General features: G+C 52.5%; 3 protein-coding genes across 9 annotated transcripts in view; 1 reads left to right on the top strand and 2 right to left on the bottom strand.

The window, feature by feature from the left end:
* Positions 1-10,741, top strand: part of LOC122385425 (liprin-alpha-1-like) — a 53,510-nt gene extending 42,769 nt beyond the window's left edge. For 4 of the 6 annotated variants that reach the window (XM_043373679.1, XM_043373681.1, XM_043373685.1 and 1 more), the window contains 10 exons: positions 405-515; positions 2,389-2,616; positions 3,265-3,470; positions 3,740-4,033; positions 4,508-4,685; positions 5,136-5,280; positions 5,785-5,965; positions 7,395-7,424; positions 8,419-8,442; positions 9,776-10,482. In XM_043373679.1, coding sequence (XP_043229614.1) covers positions 405-515; positions 2,389-2,616; positions 3,265-3,470; positions 3,740-4,033; positions 4,508-4,685; positions 5,136-5,280; positions 5,785-5,965; positions 7,395-7,424; positions 8,419-8,442; positions 9,776-10,036 — 1,658 coding nt within the window. In that variant the 3' untranslated portion in view covers positions 10,037-10,482. Of the gene's footprint in view, positions 1-404; positions 516-2,388; positions 2,617-3,264; positions 3,471-3,739; positions 4,034-4,507; positions 4,686-5,135; positions 5,281-5,784; positions 5,966-7,394; positions 7,425-8,418; positions 8,443-9,775 lie in introns of all 6 variants that reach the window. The other 2 variants (XM_043373683.1, XM_043373682.1) reach the window with 2 other exon arrangements.
* A 118-nt stretch (positions 10,742-10,859) lies between these two features.
* LOC122385427 (N-fatty-acyl-amino acid synthase/hydrolase PM20D1-like) lies at positions 10,860-14,259 on the bottom strand. The gene is made up of 2 exons (XM_043373688.1): positions 12,827-14,259; positions 10,860-12,474 (listed from the first exon to the last, which is right to left on the bottom strand). Exons 1-2 carry the CDS (start codon positions 13,095-13,097, stop codon positions 11,228-11,230), a joined length of 1,518 nt encoding a protein of 505 aa, XP_043229623.1. The 5' UTR covers positions 13,098-14,259; the 3' UTR covers positions 10,860-11,227.
* On the bottom strand, positions 13,854-20,975 carry LOC122385426 (coagulation factor XII-like). 2 transcript variants are annotated; one of them, XM_043373687.1, is made up of 11 exons: positions 20,572-20,975; positions 19,930-20,064; positions 19,538-19,661; positions 19,166-19,356; positions 18,618-18,851; positions 17,873-18,033; positions 17,253-17,366; positions 16,701-16,794; positions 16,265-16,420; positions 15,459-15,659; positions 13,854-14,451 (listed from the first exon to the last, which is right to left on the bottom strand). In XM_043373687.1, exons 2-11 carry the CDS (start codon positions 20,057-20,059, stop codon positions 14,306-14,308), a joined length of 1,551 nt encoding a protein of 516 aa, XP_043229622.1. In that variant the 5' UTR covers positions 20,060-20,064; positions 20,572-20,975; the 3' UTR covers positions 13,854-14,305. The 2 variants fall into 2 exon arrangements, with proteins under 2 accessions (XP_043229622.1, XP_043229621.1); XM_043373686.1 differs by having other exon boundaries at positions 19,166-19,359; positions 20,572-20,921.
* Positions 20,976-22,263: the final 1,288 nt, after the last annotated feature.

Below are 22,263 nucleotides of genomic sequence, written 5' to 3'. Positions count from 1 at the left end.
AGCCCGCCCTTCGCGCGCCCTTCCCCTGCGTCAGTCCCGACCTAAGCCCGCCCTCCCCGCGTCCGTCCCAGCCTAAGCCCGCCCTCCCTGCGTCAGTCCCGGCCTAAGCCCGCCCTCCACACCCTTCCCTCGCGTCAGTCCCGGCCTAAGCCCGCCCTCCCCGCGTTTGTCCCGGCCTAAGCCCGCCCCTCCGCGCGGTCAGTCCCGGCCTAAGCCCGCCCTCCCCGCGTCTGTTCCGGCCTAAGCCCGCCCCTCCGCGCGTCAGTCCCGGCCTAAGCCCGCCCTCCCCGCGTTTGTCCCGGCCTAAGCCCGCTCTCCGCGCGTCAGTCCCGGCCTAAGCCCGCCCTCCGCGCGTCAGTCCCGGCCTAAGCCCGCGCTCCCCGCGTCTGTCCCGTGTCCTGCAGCGGGTGTACCGACCGCTGGCGGCGGCGCTGGCGACCCGGTGCCTACCGACTATGATTCGATATCAATGGTCTCTTCGGCGACCGCGTGCAGCCCATACTACTACTACACCCGTACGTGTTTATACTCACTCAGTGAATGGCCGGCCGCCCGTCCCCTGTCTGTTGGCTTAGCTCGACTCGCATGCTCCGCTTAGTGTGATGATTCGTTGTGTAGCTGCTTTAGTCCGTCTGTAGAGATGGGGATTATAAGAGAAGCAAGAGGGTTTTGTTGACGGAACATGCGGCTGGGATGTGTTTATGTGTTAACGCTGTTTATCTTTGAAATTACGTATCCGTGAATTTACATGATCGTGTATGCTTCACTAGCTTGGTTGGCTGATGCCCAAAAATCAAAATAGTACGCTACTTTTTATTCAGGGAGTACGAGAAAAATTCCTTACGCATTTGCTGTTTAAAAGAAAAACGTTATGGCTAACTATACGTTATCTGCTCATGCATCCGCAACGCCCTATCGTTTACAGCTGTAGTATTTTATTGTGCATTCTGCTGTGTATCCGTAGTACGCTAACGGCTTACGCAGCCTGCTGCAGCGCACACTTTTATTGAGACACTTGGCTTACATCTAAAAAGAAGTAAAGCTAACAATTGGTAAGCTTTGGTCCATGCCATAAAAGCCGATTTGCCGTTATGAAGAGGTTTATTCTAGACGACATTATGTAAAGTCTCTAGATTTTAAAGGTATCATTAGATAAGCATGATCTGGAGAAGGAATAATATATATTTATTTCGTCGACGTTCCATTGACAAATTTTATCATCTTATAGATATACAATGTACATAGGTTCTGGTGCCCTAACGGACTCATTACGGACTGCGTACATTCAGGCGTCCAACGACAACATCCGAATGCTGCATGCTATTCTGTGGCTTTGATTCTAACATCTCCTAGCATCTGCCTCGTGGCGTGCTGGCTGCTGTGAAACATTTTGTTAGATTTATAGCGTTTCTGTCGAAGCATTATGCTGAGCTGATTTTAAGAGTGCTGTGTCGTATTCAATGGGTGACGATTCTCCGGCAATGCTGTTTGTCTGCTGCTGATTGAGCCTTGCGTTGTTTGTGTTTTGGAATTTCCAGACAGCCTGATGTCGCTTGGTTCAGTTGGTTCATAGTGCCTCTCAGTTTCATTGCATGGTCGCTAGAGGCAAGGCAGGGTACAGCAGATGACAATCATTTTTTTCGTGTTTTGTGCGTCGCTCGGGGCTTGCAACCGCAATGTATTGAATACCTTATGCATTACGTGTATCATATGTGATTACCTGAAGGCAACCGTTCATTGTTAAGCATTATCACAAATAAGAGTATGTGTTTATGCTACTTTGCCGCCCTCTCAGATACCGCCCAGTATAACATTAGTTGTGAGATCAGTCGTGGGGTCATGCGCATCTTAGATCAAGGTAGACTTTGATTACCTTACTAATGACTACTCTGACCTTCATGATCTTTGACCATTTTTACCTATGATACGCCTTTTGGCCTGTTTTGTAATTCTTTGTGGTCCGTCGGACCACTGTGATCCGTCTTTTATCATCTGGCCTCTGACACTCGTTTGATCGTCTCTGGCCTTTGTGACTGGCATCTGCAATGGATCCGTGAGCCCTGTGACAGATGTGTTCTGGTGTCTGACCTTTGTGCATTACTTACCCCTCCGTCTGACGGCTCTGTGACCTGTATGACCTTCTTACGACGCCTGTGACATTTTTATACCGACAGAGTATTGTCTGACCTTCATTTTTGAACTGACAATGCCCTCTGACCTCCATGACCTGTCTGAGTCTGACACTTGCGACCCATGCGACTCGTGATCCGTAGGGCCCTTATGTTTTACCCTTAAGACATCTATGACCTGTATGACCCGTCCCTGACCCCGTGTGAGCCGTTCTTGGCCCCCCTGTGACCGTCCTCTGACCTTTCCGCCCGTTCCCAGCAGCCGTGGATGGCCAGCGCGGCTCTCCGACAATGTCGCCGCTAACTCTATCGCACGCCGTCGACCTCAGCGCCATTTCCAAGTCCGCCGAACAGCTTGACTCGCTGGACCAGCTCGACCGCAAACTGCGACCCAAGGCTGGTGCTAAACAGGGCACCTGGGGCAGCATATCGCGGGTTTTCTCACGGCAGAAGCAGCGGAAACAACTCCACATGGGCAGCCATACGAGTAAGTGGACAGGTCAACGTCTAGGGGGGTGGGGGTGACGGAGGCTTTCAGACTGCTGAGTGGGAGGAGTCTGTACCTCGGCGGGTGGTGCAGGGGTGAGAGGTCCGAGAGGAACCAGACAGCCTCATGCCGTTTCTGACGTCATTAGTACGCTCTGACGTCACAGGCCGGCCCGCCGCGGCGGCCGCCGCTGACAGATGGTTCTCGTCTTTGGCAGATGCCCAGGCCAAGCCCGCCGGCAAGCCATCATAGCATTAATCAGCTTCTAACCGCGCGTGTGCTCCGTTAGCTTTGTCTCATGGTGTCGGTCCCGCGTCCCGTTCGCCCAGCCCGACAGGGTCTGTCGCTCTGTGTTCTCCGCTGACTAACCAGGTAGCAGTCCGTCCCGCCCCTAGCCTCACACCACTCGACCCTGCCGTCACAACCCGCTGTGACCCGTGCCGTCTCGCTTCCCGTGTCATCCATCCCATTCCGTGTCACGCCCGGCCTGCCATGATCCTCACCTTCCCGTACTCACGCCGGCCCGTGACCCGTGCCATCCTTCCGTCCGACCCCGTGCCGTCTGCCCGTGCCCGGTCCACCGCATGCTCAGCCGCTGCTGGTGTCCAGTCGCCCCACTAACGTCAGCCGGTGGACGACTGGTCGCAGACGACGACTCGTGGTCGCCGCACTCGTCGCTCTGTTCCTCGCCGCTGACGGACGAGTCGTACGCCGAGAAGCTGCGGCTGCTAGAGGAGGCGCAGCAGCTGCCCATGGAGCGGTGGAAGGCCTCCATGGTGCTCGCCTGGCTCCAGGTCACACTGGGCATGCCCCAGTATGGACCGGCCTGCGCGGAAAACGTCCGGTCCGGAAAGGTACGGCAGTCGAAACTCGGAACCGTCTCGGGAGACTGTTGAAACTCAGCATTGTCTGTACCTGGTGGGTAAGGCCAGAAAGCGAACCGTTTTGACATCTCAATCTTTGCTGTGGCTGATGATTTGAAGCTTATGTGACATTCGAATCATTCAGATGCGCTTGATGTCTTATCCCTAGTTGGCACATATCTGCTAAGTGCTACGAATTGAGTTTCTACAGTACCCTTAGCAGCTGCTTCTCCAGTTAACGCTCCTGCTACCTCCCTAAGGTGATGCTCGAGCTAACCGACGTGGACCTGGAGCGATGTCTTGGCATTCAGCAGCCCATGCACAAGAAGAAGCTGCGACTGGCCATCGAGGAGCTCCGTCAGCCGCATCTCTGCAAATATCCGTACATCTCACAGCTAAACCACGGCTGGGTGGCGGCGGAGTGGCTGCCCGACATTGGGCTGGCTCAGTACGCCGAGCTGTTCAGCGCACACCTCATGGACGGACGCATGCTGGCCCACCTGACCAAGAAGGACATGGAGCGCTACCTGAATGTCACCAGGAAGTTCCACCAGGTGAGGGAATGGGTGGGTTCTGTAGAGGAGCTAATAAGGCGTGTGATGGGCACGCTTGTTTCGCTTTGCACAGCCAGCCTTTTTCGCTCTAATGGAGACCTTTGTAAAGCTGGAAGGGTAACAGGAGTCAGGGAGAGACACAGGTCTAGCCTCGTGGGCCACCGGAGCTGGGCCTGTCATAGAAGACAGCCCAACCAGTCCCGCTAACGGTTATCCCTCCGCAGTCCGCTTGTGAGCCCGCTCCTGAGGAGCTACTCTCGTCGGATGAAGGTGACCGTCCAGCCCAGATCCGGGGGCGAGAGGCGTGGAGAAAAATTTGACTGGCCTGCGGATGAACAAGATGGAACCGTGTGAATCGTATGCTCTTGAAAACCGTGTGAATCGTATGAATCGTGAGCCAGTCTGTGGTCACAGATATCGACGGTCTTGCGCCGTGGTGATTCTCAAACTAACAGTTCCCCCACTGTCCGCCAGGTGTCGATGATGCACGGCATCCAGCTGCTGCGACTGCTGCAGTTTGACCGACAGATCATCTGCGAGCGTCGGCAGCGCAGCGAGCTGACGGGTAACGACGTTCTGGTGTGGACCAACGCACGGTTCGTGCACTGGGCGCGCTCCATCGACCTGGCAGAGTACGCCGACAACCTGAAAGGTGAGGGTCACGACGACAGGGGAGAGAGACGAGTGTGGCGATGGAAGGTTTTATGTAGCTACAGCTTTAGATAAGTGCAGTTTCTTACTTAAATTACGCTTAGAGAGTTCCCTGTTCTTCCGTGTTCTTGACTAGGTAATGTTGCTCCCCGAAGCAATATTGCAGTGTTTGTATTTAAACACGATATTTCCGTATGCAGTTCCTAGCTGTTTCTGTTGACTGTTCCTAGATGGCGCTAGCTGCTCTTACGCCTACTGATAGGCTGTACCGCATAGCTTGATTGATATTACTGCGCGGAGCTCTCTCACTAGGAGAGGTCGGCTGCGATACGTTTTCAGAAACATTAACAATTTTTATGACTCTCGCCTAAGACTGAATATGTTAGCTCCCTAATTCGCCTCTACCTATGACTATTTACCATAGCTGACCGTCGTTTTCTGCTCTTCCCAGACTCGGGAGTGCACGGCGCTCTGGTGGTGCTGGAGCTCTCGTTCACTGCCGACACCATGGCCACTGCCCTGGGCGTGCCTCAGTCCAAATCCATGATCCGGAGACACCTGGCTGCCGAGATGGATAAGCTGGTCCGACCCGCCAGGTGAGATATATGGATAAACTGGTCCGACCCGCCAGGTGAGATAGATGGATAAACTGGTCCACCTCTCGATCGATCTCACCCGCCAGGTGAGATCGATGGATAAACTGGTCCGACCCGCCAGGTGAGATAGGTAGATGGATAAACTGGTCCGGCCCGCATGGTGAGATAGATGGATAAATGGTTCGGCCCGCATGGTGAGATAGATGGATAAACTGGTCCGACCTGCCAGGTAAGAGCTAGATGGATAAGCTGGTCCATCCCGCCAGGTGAGATAGATGGATAAGCTGGTCCAGCCCGCCAGGTGAGGGCAATGAATAAAGACCGAATGGCTGATTCGGCCCACCAGAACGTAAGATATACAGTAGTTGTAGTTGTAGTTGGATTATACCGCCTACCGGTACGGCTCGATGTCGAGTTTAAATTACTTTCCAGGCCAATTGGCACTACTGGACAAGTACCACAGGACCCCTCGTTCTCTAACTCATCCCCGTCTGTATCTCCCAGGGCACTCCTGGACGAGGAGGCTCGCTACACGCGCTGGGAGCAGGAGCGGCGCCGCCAGGAGCGTCAGCAGGAGCGCGGATCAGGAGCCGGCTCGGCCACCCTCGGCCGGCCGTTCTCCCGCTCCTACGCGAGCGGTCTGCAGCGCTCCTCGGATAAGGAGAAGCGCGGCTCCAGCCTCCGGGTGAGGGTCGGGGCGGATGGGGAGGGAGAGAGCGAGGGAGAGAGGGAGAGAGGGGAGAGGAGAGGGTGAGGCTGGTTTTGGTGGAAGTTTGGGGTAGCTGGGTGGTGGGAGCTATGTCATTTCGAGTGATTGCATGTGATCAGAGTGTTTCACGCACAGCCTTTCTTTTCATTCTACTTGGGAGACCATTAAAGGGAGATAATGAGCTTTCTTTTTTCTTTAATAAAAATTACTCGACATCTATACTATTTCTACTGTAGTTTCTATAAAATATGAAAATTTCCTAGCACATTTTCGTATGTGAAAAAGGTTTTTATTTTTGCAAAAAAGAAGCAGTACTTGCAGTACTTGTAACACCCACCGAAATGCGTTGTCCTTCTTGTCCTTCTCTATAAAAAAGTCGCAGTATATGGCGCTTTTGTTTCAAACAGCGACGCTTGGGTTTTTGTTTATGTTATCGCCTTGTCGTTGCTTGGTTGTAAGGATTCTAATTTGAATTAGAGTTAATTCGGTTTAGAATTAATTAGATTCGTACATAGTGCCTACTCTTCTTTGTTTCCAAGTATTATTTTGCGCCACAAATGAACGGCATGCGCCAGAAACGCAGCCAAATCTTGCGATTGCGACTACGAAATTCATTATTTTGGCCTCAGAGCCTGAAGCGAAAAATACAAGCATATTTATTTCAAAAAGACTTCAGGTTTGTCGAACGGTGTTATGAGAATTTTGATAACAGTACTGCATAAGTTTTTCAGTGATGCCGCAAAAGTGTTGTATCTATCTTCTTTTATTGTGCAGTCGGCGGGACCGATTCAAAATTGAGTCGTTGCTACTAAAATAGCAGCATATGGCCTCAGATGATGAACAGGAAAAATAGTTGCGTAAATTTAGACATAAACCACCCCCAAACCATGAATATCTTTTGAAGGCACTATAGACGACCATTAACTAACTAGATGTGATGAAGATCAAATGTAAGGAATACGCTCATTGTACAAAATTACATGCAAGTACCAAAAAGTGATGTAAGTACTTATTCAACGGTCATTTTCAGCGCTCCCCGCTAACGTGACTTCAAGTTGAGATATTTGCGGCAAGGTACCGCATTGAGCAAAATGGTTTTAATTTACATTATAACTTGTTGTGTTTTGTCAGAAAATGATCCTAACTCAGATTTTGTGGAAAAAGGTCATTATCTCCCTTTAACCCTCACTATTTTTTACAAGTTTTATAGAGATCATCGAGGTAACTGGCGGGCCCCTTATTGGTTTAACGCTTGTGTTGATTGTGAGGGCGAAATCTATGTATGGTGTATGATGCATAAGTCAAGTCAATATCCTACTCTATCGTTATGTTCCGTGCTGAAATAACATCCCACGGGAGTGATAACTTTTACTAATACTTTCCACCTTTCGCGACCGCTGCACAGAACATGCAACTCCAGTTCATGCACAAAAAGGTTTGCACTTCCCGTTTGCCTGCTAACTATGTATCGTGTGGGTGATATTTAAGTTCGGTGACATTTTAATTGTAGTCCCAGTAACTCACTGCCTGTTGAAAGTGACGTGGCGATTAGGCCAGAGCCGCGCCTAAAGTCGATAGTGTTAACATTCAGTTTCACCTTGTTTGACATTCCCAGATTGTGACGGCTCGTTTTGGAGTTCAGTTGTCCTTTTTCACGCAGGAGTGTTTTATGAATTTGTTTGTTGCACGGAACCAGGCGCGGATACAAGGGGGGGGCCATGGGGGCCATGGCCCCCCCCTTGGCCGATTTTTTTCAAAAATAAAATAAAAAGTTAAAAAGTTAAAAAGCTGAAAAGGGGGCCTCCTGAAAATAAAGTGGCCGAAATCCGATGAGTTTTTTTTTTTAACCTACCCACTTAGTTATTTCTTAGAAGACTAGCTGAGAAGACTTCTTTGTTAGAAGATTGGTAAAGCTTTTCATAACTTGGAGGTCTCTTATACTCACAGAGATGACCACTTTTACAGGGCCTCCTAACCTGCACAGAGGGCCTCCAAGCCTGCACAGATGTTGAGATGTTGCCTGAACAGCTAGATAAGCTCAATAGACGCAGTTTTTTTTTGGGGGGGGGGCCCAACAAGTGGGAAGATGGGGCCTCCAACAGGTGGGATTATGGGGGGGGGCCTCCTGGTTTCTAATGGCCCCTCCCTTGGAGATTTTCTGGATCCGCCCCTGCACGGAACGGCAGCGGTGCCATCGGAAGTTCATTTATCCATTTTTATGCCTAGAAATGGATAATGCCTGGATTGGGCTGAAGTATGTAAACCCCCATTTGAGTACCTACCCATGCAGATGCAACCAAGGGTCCTGTCTGCTAAACCTCTGAGCCCCGATTCCGATGTCGCCGGTGCCGTTACGGTTCCGTCTCGAATGAGTCCCGCCCGATACCCTGTGCCGGGTCCGTACTGAGTGCCGTTCTGATGTTCCCAAGCCCTCCGCATGGCCCAGTTCGCAGGTAACTAGCCGCTCCGCCCGCCCGCCCGCCGCCCGTTCGTCTGTATGTCTGTCTGCCTGCCGACCGCTGATGTAGTCGTTTTACTCCCTCCCCGAGGATCCGAGCTGCTCGTTACTGTATTTGTGGCGCATGATTTGTGTTGATCTGTAGACTTGTAGCAGCGGCTGATGCCGACATTAACATCATGAGGACATAGACAAAGCAATTTTCACTGTATGCAGTGAAAGAAGAGGTTATATGTTGGCCGGTACTACGCTTTACACATACCACAGCTGCAGTAAAGTTGCGAGTCGATAGCTTCATTGGCTATGTCCATGCACGCGACCGACAAAGTTATTTATAACAAAGCCGTTTTGAATGTATCTGCATAGATTTGTATCTGCACAATTTGATCTTTTCTATATTTTTTTTGCATTCTTTTACATTACGCGTTGCTTACCGCCAACATCAAAGTAAAAATACACAAACGAATCTATGTCCGTTGTTGATATAGGATATGAACATATTCTACCTGAACTTAACTCGTATAGCCAACGATACAAGCTTTTATTATGTAGTCGTTAGTTATACGGTACCTTAGTCCTATTTGCTTTGGTGTCTGGATGTGGCTCGTTTTGTGTTTTCGGGCGGGTGTGGCCAAAGTTCATCGGGTATCTAATTCAAAGTTCACTTTATCGTTCGTGTTATCCGGGGACACTTGATGGTTGGTGTTCGTGTGGGGTAATTCACCGGGTGGCGGGGAGGGTGGCAACTAGCTCAGTCTAACTCACAAGTCATGATGCTGTCAGCGAGTCGTTGGACCCTGTCGTCCTATCAAGCCTCCTCGGCACTCGACTATCGGCACTGCCCTACAGTGCTCTGGCACTACAACACTGCATTACAGAGTACCTACACAGTGCACCATTATTGAGACATATGTTGGAACAAAGTAAACACCGGTCTATTGGTCAGTCTATTTATCATACTTTTATTGGTTATACTTCACATAATTATGCATTGATCGCTATTCCCAAACCATGGCGTGAGGTGCAATTTAGCATGGAATATCGCGCTTGCGCTGGCTTTTTAACATTTAACATTTTTCATGTGTCATTTTAATGTGGTGTTACTTGTTTTGTGTCTGAACTGGTTATCGACAACATACGATGATTCGATGTTCAGTAAGCTAACATACGCTAAACATAATCAACAGCTTACCCTCGTGTGCGTGTGACCGCCCTGCCCTGCTCCCCTGCCTCCCTATATCGCCCATAGTTTCCCCACACGCCCCCACCCGTCTCCTCTCCTCTCGGAGCCGACGCTGTGTGACCGGTCCGTGCCGCCGCTCCGCCAGGGGTCGCTGAGCAGAGCGTTCGGCCTGAAGGCGCGCCAGGAGCAGCAGGCGAGGGAGCCGGTGTACGAGACACCGCGCGGGGTGCCGGTGACGGCTGCGGCGGCGGCGGCGGGGGCGGGGGCGGGGGGCCGGCCCGCTCCACCCCCGGACCGGCCCCAGTCGGTAGTGACGGCCAGCAGCTGTGAGACGCAGCGTGAGAAGCAGCACCGGCGTGTCAAGTCAATCAGCGACATGGAGACGCTCACCGTGACGCCCGTCTGAGGCGCCGCCAGAGGCACCGTGACCAAACTCTAGTTTAATTTTTCGCCGGGAGATGGTGCTGGGCGCGCGCGTGGCGCTCTGGCTGCCGCTGCTCTCGGTAAAATGTGGCCGGCGCCGCTGTGATATATCTGAGAGGCGGCCGACGACGGGCCGGCCGCAGCGCGCAGGCGGCGCCACCGTGGTTGCCAAAGCTCTAGTCATGTCGCGAGCGGCGCGCAGCGTGCGGCGGCGCTGCCAGAGACCGACCCCCGCTGTACAAACGGACGGCGCGCCGCCGACGCCAGCTCAAGTCGTGGTGACGCGCGGTTCGTCGCAGCCCTGCTCGCCGGCGCGCGCAGGTCGACGGGCGTCGACCGTCGCCCTCACTCACTTTATATATTACCGACGCGGTGCGCATCGCCAGTGGCTAAATAAAGCTTTACATATCCACGTGGGCGGTGGGCCGAGCTCAGTGTTTTTGTGAGGTGTCTTGTCGCTGCCGATAGTGGAGGAGATACGGCGATATCGCATTGGTCTGAGGTGTGTCCTGCCCTTAAGTGGAGGTGCTCATGTCACAGCTCGGGTGCTCATGTCAGAGGCCAAGTACTTCTGAATCAGGTGCTTGCTGCGCCTCGTGAGGTATGATTATGTGGAGACATGATGAAATGCATTGTCATGGCTTGTTGACCTTCACTGCATTTTGATCCTAATACGATAGCATCGGGACACTGAACTATTTTATTAATTTATGAGGTCGCCTGTCGGCGCTCTTTTCTGTCTATTCATGGGGAGTAACCATAACCGAAGGAAGAACGAACCCAAAGCCGCCAGTCAATTACATGTACAAACTTTTCCATTACATATATTTAGCAAGGCTGTCCTTCAAATGCTTAATGCAATGTGCATTTAGGGCTGCTTAACAACAACCTTTTCATATTGCCCATTTATAGCGCGTTGCATACCTTCATTAACGTAATAAATCATACAACAAAATACACAGCCGTCAAAATAATGACAAATGGCATTAACGACCCGGTAACAGCACAGTGTCTATATGTGCGAACCCATCTCATAGAGCTCATCGCTGATCCATCGCAGCCCGTCGCTGGTCAGCCGTGTGCTTCCAACTGCAGAGTCGTTTCTCCTCGAAGCCCGGGCTGCCGCTATCCACTGATCTGCCTCTGCGAGAGACCCTTCACCGCTCACCACCTTTCACGGCATCTTGGCCACGGCGGCGTCACTCTCCGAGTTCTTCATCAGCCGGTAGTAGAAGCGGACGCAGTGGTGGTAGTTGTCGACGGCAATCATCTCATTGTCACCGTGGTACATGCCGAGCTGGTCCGGCCGCAGCACGATCGGGTTGAATCGATACACATGATCGGTGAGCTCCAGGTAGTGCCGCGTGTCCGTGTTGGCGATCATCACCCCCGGCACGGCCATCGCCTCGTCTCCGTACATCTGCTGTAGGGTGGCGCCGATCAGACCGAACGGGCCGTCCTCCTCGCCGTACGGAGCGATCGGCGACGGCGCGCTCTCGCGCAGCACTTTGAGCTCGAGCGAGGGGTCGCGCATGGCGGCGCGGTCGACGGCGATGACGGCGTCACGGTCCATCAGCGGTGAGACGCGGTGGTTGATGACGGCCGTGGCCTCGCCGGGCACGACGTTCTCCTTGTAGCCACCTTTTATGATAGTCACAGCTGTGCTCGTCTGGATGGTCGCCTGCATGGCACGGTTCTTGAGGAACGCCTTCTGGATGAGACCTTTAAACAGCCAGAAGTTGGCGTAGACGAACCTGAACGGCCCCTTTGCCACGGCGCCGGCCAGCTGGATGAGCTCCATCTCTGGGCCGCGGCCGAGCAGCAGCGGCTGCGGGTTCGGGTGGAGACGGGCCAGCGCGTGTCCCAGCCGGCCGACGGCCGTCTCCGGCGGCGGGATACTCGAGTGGCCGGCCTCGCCGCGAGCCGTCACCTCCACGGACAGGTAGCCCTTCTCACAGACCCCCACCACCCCCACCAGGGAGCGCACGCCCGGCATGAACCGGTCCAGAATGGCCGTGCCCTCGTCTATAATAAACAGCGGCTGGGCGCCTCGCTCTCCCAGAAGCTTACCGATTTCCTTGGCTCCTCGCGTGCCGTTAATCTCCTCGTCATGTCCCAGTGCGACGAAGAGTGACCGCTTCGGCGCGTCTCCAGTCTTCAGTCGGTGCTCCAAGCTCTCCAGGATAGCGTGCGTGGTCTGTTTGACGTCGATGGCTCCCCGACCGATGATGAAGCCGTCCTTGATCAGGCCTCCGAACGGCGGGTGGTTCCAGCGCTCCTCATTCACGGGCACTACGTCCATGTGAGAGAGCAGCAGGTAGGGACGCAGCTCGGACCGCGAGCCGTGCACCGTCAGCAGCAGACTCAGCTCGTTCACAATCTCCACCGTAACCAGCGGAGAGTTGAACACGGTTGGAAAACCTGCGGGCGGACGGGGATGGTCAGACGATCAAGAGGAGAACCCGGGGTGGCGTGGTTTCGCCGAATGACGCTAAAACTCGCACCCTAAACACTCCCAGCCACGGCCGGAACCGATGTCATCTGGATAAACACTTTCAGATCAGGTTACCGGACGCCTACAGCGTGTCTTGCAACGATTAACATCATGGCATGTGCATAAAAACAGGTGATCTTGTGCGAGTTATTAGAAACAACAACCGGACGCATACGGTATACAACAGGCAAATAACGCAAATTGATCAACGACGACAGATAAATGACACATTACTGGCAACAGACATCACCTCGGCACCAGCACGCATGCAGTACTCACTCTCTCGGAGATGTTTGTGATAGTCGAGTAGCTCCTTCTTGGGTGGCGGGGCGTCATGAGACACAGAGATGGTCGGTATGGCCAGACCCCCCGCCAGACGCTGTTCGCTGCCCTGCAGGTCCTCCGCGGTCAGGTCAGCCGAGCTCAGGTCAGCGGGGCTGAAAACGTAGTGCCGCCGACGGGCCAGTAGTGTACGGCCGACCACCACCGACACTAGACCCAGCAGAGCACTACCGGCCGCCGCCGCGATGGAAGGTGCTAGGTCCCACATTGCGATCAAATGCGGCGACTTGTGATAGTCTTCTCGCGGCAGATGCTATGACCAATTAGTGCTGGAGCCTGGAGTCCTCACATAGACTGCACGACCGAGTGCGGTGCTGAGAGACGTGGCCCGCTCCCCGCCGCACCGCGCTCCGGACACCAACTGAGCACACTGAGCCCTTGCACTGAGCCAGTCGCGCATCAGTCGCCGCGCCCGGCGCCGGCGCCCGGTGACCTTGTGTACGCTCGCCGGCTGCTATCCGGAGGGGGGGGGGGGAGCGGGGTGCAGGCGTGTTAGAGCAGCCGTATACCGTACGCGCGGTATACTACGTACGGAGCGCGGGTTGATGTATAATGGATGGTGATGTAAAATGGGCTGCTGTACAATTCAAAGGCTGCCTTCCTTCACTTGGGTTAAACCTTACTTAAATCATATATAGTATAGAGATACTAGAGCACTTAGTGTGGGTCGTCGCAGCAAGTTAATCGTCATTGGAATTTAATTACAGCGTATTGCTATAGACGTTCCATTTATTTACGAATCTGTGCGTGCAACTGCATATCTTATCTAAATTACCGCAGCCTTTGAGACAGACCCCGCCGTCGATAACAGACCCTCTTTTACATTTCCTAGCCGGCAGTTTTCCACACGACCATGGAACGAAACTGTCAATGTCCGTCCTTGGAGCAATGAGCAATGCACCGCTACAATTTTACTTGTGTTGAAAGCAACATGTTCAATGATGAATACAAGATGTAGTGAAAGTGGTGCGGTACTGAATATATTTTCACACCTCTTTTAAAACACCACGCCCTCAAGGTGGAGACGCCAGATTCCCAAACGGTGCGACATCAGTCACGAAGTACTGTCAGTGTCCATAGTCCGTTCACGTTCGCATAATGACTCTTACAGTGGCATATAGAGTAGGTTATGGAGTACGAGATGGATTACAATAAGACACGAAAATCCCACAAAAATATCAAAGATTACGTCTGTCCCGTTCTCGTAATATCCCACCTACTGAGCACATTTTGCAGACAGTTCTCGTTAAAAAAAAAAACTACCCACAGGCAGCTCTAAGCCACTCGAAAGAACAAGCTCCCGGATAACAAAGGCTCGGTAAGTCTCAGTAGAACGCTGTGGCTGAGTTCCTCCAATGACGTCAACCACACTTAGCCGCTGTATTCCACCAGTGACGTCATTGGGGCAGTTGTACTTTAGCCGGAGCTGAATTCGAACACGTTGTCAATTACGTATACGATCCACGGCACATAAGCGGAGACGCGGGTGTAGACGCCAACCCGGACCGTTTGACCGCAGTCGTCGGAGCCCCAGGAGACGATACCGGCCGCCAGCCACCGGCCTGGAACAGTGGAGACGTCAGGAGACGCTAGAAAGGAGACACAACAGGAGACGATACCGGCCGCCAGCCACCGGCCTGGAAAAATGGAGATGTCAGGAGACGCCAGAAAGGAGACACAACAGGAGATAAAGGAGACGATACCGGCCGCCAGCCACCGGCCTGGAACAATGGATATGTCAGGAGACGCCAAAAAGGAGTGACAGGAGAGGAGAGACGTAAACCGAACATCTGGTCCCCAGGAGACGATGTCAGCCTCCCAGCCACTGCACTGGCTTGAAAGATAGGATAGGTCAGACAGGAAACATACATCGAACATCTGGGCCCCAGGAGAGGTCAGATAGGCGACCGGGGACAGTATCTGAGCCCCAGGGACTATCCTACGCGCCAGAACGGCCTGAAAGACGGGTGATGTGATACCGTCAGGCTGGCAATGGCCAGGCCGCATGGGCTATTGTGTCTCAGGTTGGCTGAGACTGGGGAGATTAAAAGACGCAGGAGACCTCAGTCACGAGCGCGTGGAGCAGCTCATGTGACTTGTATGCCGGAACTTATAAAATAGTACAGTTAGACGGCAAGAACACAGCAGACATCAGACAGCATGGAGGATGGGAGACCTCGGATGGCTAAAACGTCGACATAAATCAATTACCGGCTTAAACATGTGTAACAGCGCTCGGGGACGCGTTGCATTCATTTAAAAGCCGTCGGCGTCCCTGCCATTCCAGCCCTGGTGTCCCCACTCACCACTGGCGTCCCTGCCAGTGCCATTCCAGCCCTGGAATCCCCCACTCACTACTGGCGTCCCTGCCATTCCAGCCCTGGTGTCCCTCACCCACCATTGGCGTCTCGGTCATTCCAGCCCTGGTGTCCCCCCACTCACCAGTGGCGTCCCTGCCATTCCAGCACTGGTGTCCCCACTCACCACTGGCGTCCCTGCCATTCCAGCCCTGGTGTCCCCCACCCACCACTGGCGTCCCTGCCATTCCAGCACTGGTGTCCCCACTCACCACTGGCGTCCCGGCAGGCGAGCGGACCGCCCGAGTCGCCGCCGCACGAGTCCCGTCCGCCGGCCGTGTCACCGGCGCACAGCTGGCCAGTGCCGTTGAACAGGGCGCCCCACACCTCCGGCGACGAACAAAAGTCGGAGGAGACGTACGGTACCTCCGTGCCGTGCAGCACGTTCGGACGACGCTCAGTGTCGGTGGCGCCTGCCGACAGGGCGGCGTCAAGGGTGAGGTGACATCTCTATGGAGATGACGGGAAAAATAGCGGAGAACCGCGGAAATTCTACTTTAATTTACAAGACACTCAATTATAGCGATAAAATGTATACTTACCCCCAGCAACCACAAAAGAGTACCCAATTTTGAATAAAATACTATTTCACACTCAAAATTATAATTTTAATCAGCTATTCAATGTAGTTCACGTTAATTTATTATTATAGCTGCCGTTCAAAATCCAAAATGATTTGATCCTCCAGGGTTACAACTTACAGCTACTGCTAAAGTACGCCCTTTCACATCACTGTCCATCCCACGGTATACCCCAGCCCTCTGCTTCACCAGCTCTATGCTCACCCCACCGGCCTCTGGCTCTGCTCCCCTATAACTCAACGCCCATCCCACCAATCACTCTGCTATAGCTCTTAGCTCACCCCACCCCCTATGTACAGCTCTCAGCTCACCCACCCCCCTACAGCTCTAAGCTCACCCACCTCCTACAGCTCTCAGCTCACCCACCCCCTACAGCTCTCAGCTCACCCACCCCATACAGCTCTCCACACCCCACCCCCCTACAGCTTTAAGCTCACCCCATCCGGACACGAGACAGGCAGTGAACTCGGCACTGATGTCGTTCGGAGGCGGCAGACAGGCCGGTCGCACGTGGTCACCGAACACGATGGGGCCGCGCCGGCCCGTGCGGAGTAGCAGCACGGCGATGTCGTTTGAGTAGCGACCGGCGCCCTCTGCAGACAGTAGCACAGGGGGGAGCATGACCAGAGAGCTGCACAAGACCGATCAACTGATCAGGAGGAAATCGGGTGTTCACAAAGTGATGATGAATGGTTCGGCATTTAGGGCACCCGCATTGCGGAGCGCGGAAGTTTTTGGCGCACAGATGCCTAAAAATTACAGGTTAGGCTGTTTTGATTTACAGTTTTATTCTTATACGTTGCGAACATCCTTATAAACAACTTTCTACTCAGCATCGTAACGGAAGCCAGGTGATTTTACATTATAGCCTACCTTCCCCGAAGCCGACGTGAGAAAAGGATTGCTTGACGGCGAACACCTCTTCCTCCTCGTCCTTTTTGGTCAGGTCGTTTTGCCCGACCACCACCTGAGGAAAAAGGAAGAACTCGTCAGTCCGGCTAGCAGGAACAACAATCACGACCAAATAGTGCGTGGCAGGCCAGCAAAATGGCGCAACTAAGGGATATAAAGGGACAAGCCTCGAACAGCTGGCGGCTTTAATCGTCATTGCACACATGCAAGTCGCGGTACGATCGACCATAAAATGTAAATATATGAAATCGCTTCTGAAGTTGGTGGATATAATGTAACACAAAATGCATAAACATATGCATTGGTTCCCTTGACTATCTATGTGGCTCGAAGACCCCCAGAGCGTAATCAGAATTAAAGTCAACGAGCTAGTGAGTAGCACGAGACCCGGAAATCTAGTGAGTGACAAATCTGACGTTTTGACTACAACTCTGCCGATTTAGTGCCCGACCTACTGATTTGGTGTTTGACCTGCCGATTTGGTGACACACCTGCGGCGATTTGGTGACAAACCTGCAGATCCCGGGTGAGATGGCCGCTGAGGCAGTGTGCCGCCGTCAGGATGTGGCGATCGCTGATGATAATACCACCGCACACGTGGGTCGATCTCGTCGTTTGGATCTGCGCCTGTGGGACACATTGCGGGGTACCTGAGAGATCGAGCACCGAGACACGCTTAGAAAGGAGATAAGCTCCGAGACATGCTTTTGGTTCGGTACCGACCGCGTTTACGGCAAATTGGCATCGTACACCGTGCATTTAACTGCAGTTTTTTATCGGCGAATTTGTCTAGCTGGCAGTTGGTACCCATGGTTGGCACTGCCACGTCGAAGAGCGACATCGTATTCATCTACTGGCCAAATGCAATACCGGGATGTTATTGTATTTCTATTAAAGCTTGATGTGTATTGACACCAAAGGCCAAGTTATCACAGCAGCTAACTGCTAAACCAAATTCGCATGTCGCCGTAGTCATGCTGTTACAATTTGCATTGCCCGCCCAGGCTCCAGTTTCCATGTTATCATCGCATCAGTTACCACATCACAACGCTCTTCGATCCGTTACCACTACAATACAATTAGTTAATCTAGTCCCGTCACTGTGACCCTCCTATGCTGTCGACATCCCCTACCTGCCAGGGGTAGTCGAAGGTAGACACCGGCGTGCCGCCAGAGACCCGCAGCGAAAAGTCGCCGAACTGATCAAAGAACCTGGAGCCGCACTGCTCCGGCAGCTGAGAGGAGACGGCCGGCGGCGGGGTCGCGGGCACGCCGGGACGACTCGGTGTGCCGCCTGGGATAACGTGGAGACAGGGCGTCACGAGGGGAAAGGGCAGAAACATGGACGGGTTTCGGGGAACGGCATACGGCGCAAGGGACACTCCGGTACTATAAATTGAATACAGAAAGGCATTTGGGGACTACAGACTGTATACAGAAAAAACGGAGCTCGGGCACTCTATAGACTGTACACCGAGAGAAAGGCACTCGGGGACTAGGCAGACTGCATACAGAAAGAAAAAAGGCACAGGGGCACTCTGTGCTATCACAACACTGTACAAGGCATGCAGCAGACACGGTGTATTGTTTACGGCCAGAGCGATAACAGGAACGTATTTCTGGCATGATGTGCGGTTCTACGGTCGATACGATGTAAATGTTTACAGTAGCACCGTGCAAGACATATGAAAGATGGTTACCATGACAAATCAAATCGACATGTCTAATTATCTAAATTATAAGCCGAAACATGTAAAATTATGAATCAAACTTATTACAAAGAAACCGCTTTTGCGGTTTTGTTTAGCTAAATCCATGAATACGCCACCCCTCCTCACAATCCCGTGTTCAGCGCTCGCCGCCTAGCCCCAGCCGTACCTGCAGCGTCTGCATCAATGACAAACTGCTGCGCCAGCCGGTGCCTGCCGAGGCCCTCGTAGACCACATAGAGCCAGTAGTGGATGGTGTCCCCGGCCTTCCAGTCGGCCACCACCATTGTGGTGAAGACGTCCCCGCTGCGCTCCAGGTCCTGGTTATAGCGGCCCGGCCGAGTGCCCGGCACCGGCTCGTTGAGGCTGAGGTGGATGGCGACTAGCGAGATACCGGGCAGAGCTGCCGCAGACGGAAAGCTGGGAGTGACTGAAGGAAGCGGTGGTGGTATGGACGACAATTGGGCGACAACCGGACAACGAGTGATGTCAGGTGAACACTGACATCAGTCATGGACCACTCGCCTAGAACAGTGACGGTGAGGACGAAACGGCGTCAGATATGAAACTGATATCCGGTGGATACTGACACCAATTATTGGACGCTGTCATCCCGTGGATCACTCAATAAGAACTACGACAGCGATGACGCTCGGCGTCAGGTGTACACTCACGTCAGGTATACACTGACGTCAGTGACGTCAGCGCGTCACTCACCGGGGACAGTGACGGTGATGACATGCGGCGTCAGGTGGAACATAGGCGACGGAACCTGGAAGGGCCCACGCGGCGGCGGGCCGGCGTTAGTGGCACGGATCACGTGTCGCTGCCCCAGCCGCTGGTAGCCCAGGCCGTCCACGATGACGTATACCCAGTAGAAGATGACGTCATTGGTCTGCCACGGAAGGCTGCCGGAGCACAGGACGGCACAGGTGGAACCGGTTAGGGCTGGTATCGTCATAAATACGCCATTAGAACTAAGCACGTGGTAAGCGATAATGTAAAAATATTACACATGAGAAAAATAAGAACAAACACGCAAAATATTTCTTTTCGTGTAACCCAGAGAATATGACACTGAAAACTTACTGGACGGTAGTTTTGAAGGTATCGCCCACTAAAGCCAAGTCCTTGTTGATTTTTCCCGGCTGTGTGCCGTGCACAGGCTCATTTAACGTCAGATGGATGGCTGCCAGCGACATTCCCGGCAACTCTGAAACAATAAATTATCAGTTACCGCCAGATAAAATGAACGGAAACGAGCAAAATATCTTTGGACGAGCAAAATGCGACGCACAACTTGAGGTCGAATTAATCGTGATAAAACCAATAAATGACAATTGCCTTCATAAATGGGGTTGAAATTCACTCAGAGCACTTCCGTGCATAGTGCTTAACGTCAGCCACAAATAGGCACGTAAATGGTATACCTACTACCTAACCGACATCTCAGCACAATAAGTGTATGCATCACGCCTTACTGGGTATCTCAACGTGAATGGTGTCCGGCTCGTAGGTGAACCTGGGCGTGGGGACTTCAGCAGTGGTGAAGGCATTGGTGATTCGGCAGAGCGTGGTCACCAGCACCACCAGCACCAGTTGGTGATCCATTCCGACTGGGAAACGGGCACGGACAGCGTGAACTGCAGGCCGCCGATGGAACGGGTGAAGTATTGAGCAGCTAACTTAAAAATAGGTACACGTTTCGGTATTCTACAGAGTCGCCAGCCTGTCAACAGTTTTCAGCTTTCTTTATTATCAAACGTGATAGGTGATCAGATGTTAAGTCGAGCAAAAAAAAAAAATCCGTTTCCATCGACGGAAACATTGTTGCATACTCAGTTCATGCTGGGAATCGGTAGGAAGAAAACACACGCGTAACAATCCAAGTAGCGTCGTGTAATTATAATAATAATAATTATTATTATTATTAAATTATATAATGTGTATCCCACCAGCCACAAGCAGAAAGTGGGCGTTACAGTGGAAAATGGCCAATTCAACACTTCTGATCATGCGTTCGCAGCGATAAATGGTATCCATAACGGTACACTGCAGAGGTGACATAACTTACACACATAATCCACTACACATGCCACTCCAGCGTCACGACTGTTACTTACCAATTCCGTTCCGTGTCCGAGGGGCGAAGATAATCTTCCAAAGATATCCCAGCTTCCTCAAAGTCTCCGTCCTCTCACCCACTCACTGCTCTCCTTGCGTTCTCTTCTCTCGCACGACTGACTTTCCTCAGCGGAGCACCGTCCAACTCCCCACCACCACCGACAGGCCCCCAACTCTGACGGGAAGTGACGCAAACCGGCCGCTACCAGCCAGGCCCTGCTCACTGCTCAGTGTCCACCGCGCAAATACGGGCCGAGGATCGCCCGCGGACCCTGCCTGTCTGCCGGCCGGCCGCAGAGTGCACCAAGTGGTCACATTTCTGGACAAATGCCACCGTATGGCGCCGCGTGCTCGACTGCGGAGTGATGGGCACTGCGCACTCTGTGCACGATTACAAGCTAATCTGGGGAATTGGAACTCGGCCATTCCAGAAAAAATACGATAATACGCCACTCCTGCAGGGGGTACTGTTTGACTATTTTTACAGGAGATCGACATTCCTCAACTCGGGGGATCCACCAGTGGAAGTGGACCGGCTTATCCAGCGCTATGCGGTCTGTCGGTAGGAAAATCCAGAATCGTCTGTGACGTCATGGCCGCCGGCCATCCGCGCGCAACGAACGATAGGCTGTGGACTGTGCGTACTGCGCATCGTTCAGCAGATCGAGATAATTCAGGGTGTCATGCAAAGCGATGATGAATTTGATACTCATTCAATATAAGGCCAGCTAGGGCTGCGGAGTCGGTCAGAATCGACAGTGTTGCCCGGAATCGGAGTCAAAGTCGCCATAAGCTTACCGACTCCGACTCAGGAGTCGGAGTTAACAATGCATGGCTCAACGTCATGCACTGCGCCTGTTTTATTGACGATACTGCGCTCGAAATTAGATTTTGTCGAAAAAAGGCCAATTTGCTGTTGGTTCGTGAAAGAAGCAGAAGACGGAGAATGCCCCGGAACCTGCTTTTTAATTCTGCATGTTATTTGTAATGCATATTTGCAGCGTCAAGCCTTGGAGCGCACAACAGATCGTTTCAGGCAAGATAAAACATCTCCATTATGAGCTTCAATATCATGGTATGGATTTTAATAGAACCATCCAGAGTCGGAGTCGGAATTAAAATCGGAGTCGAGGTTAATTTTTGAAGTCGGAGTCGGAGTCACCCTAAAATCCATCGACTCCGCACTCCGCAGCCCTGAGGCTAGCCAGCTTATGGCAATCGATGCAACGCGGAATTCAGAATGTCTTGTTTCCAAATCTGCAAACAACCATCCAAATAAAAAGAGCGAATCAGGTAGGTCGACTTATATTCCATATTAGCTATTGCCGCACACGATACAAGATAATCATCTACGACCGTCTATGAATAACACGCTATGGTATTCCCTAGCATCTAATCCGTCTACCCTGTGCACTTTTAAGTGTACCTGTCACTAAGTAACTAAGCGGTCTATCTACAGCCTACGTCAAGCTAAGAACCGAGTGACCAGCTACACTCGAAGGCACGATCATATCACTGATTGGAAAGGAATGCACCGAGGGAATATATGGAATGGATCACACTAAAGGCCGCCCCACACTGGACCTCGCATGCGGGTTGCGAGTTTGCGGGTTTTGAGTTTGCGGGCATAATACTAATTCAGAGAGTGATTAGACCGTTCCCTTATGGAAACTTTATGAATGCAATGAAGC

This window comes from Amphibalanus amphitrite, unplaced genomic scaffold (genome assembly GCF_019059575.1).
Source record: "Amphibalanus amphitrite isolate SeventyFive unplaced genomic scaffold, NRLGWU_Aamphi_draft 000219F_arrow, whole genome shotgun sequence".
NCBI lineage: Eukaryota > Metazoa > Arthropoda > Thecostraca > Balanomorpha > Balanidae > Amphibalanus > Amphibalanus amphitrite.
The sequence above is the reverse complement of the archived record's forward strand: the minus strand, read 5'-3'. Positions and strand labels throughout refer to the sequence as shown.

Coding starts and splice junctions, on each gene's coding strand:
- LOC122385427 (XM_043373688.1), bottom strand. CDS start 13,097: ATGTGGGACCTAGCACCTTCCATCGCGGCGGCGGCCGGTAGTGCTCTG. Junction 12,475..12,826: donor TCACAAACATCTCCGAGAGA/GTGAGTACTGCA, acceptor GTCCGCCCGCAG/GTTTTCCAACCGTGTTCAAC.
- LOC122385426 (XM_043373686.1), bottom strand. CDS start 20,059: ATGGATCACCAACTGGTGCTGGTGGTGCTGGTGACCACGCTCTGCCGA. Junction 18,852..19,165: donor CATCACCGTCACTGTCCCCG/GTGAGTGACGCG, acceptor CGTCTGCGGCAG/CTCTGCCCGGTATCTCGCTA. Junction 16,421..16,700: donor TCACGTCGGCTTCGGGGAAG/GTAGGCTATAAT, acceptor TACTGTCTGCAG/AGGGCGCCGGTCGCTACTCA.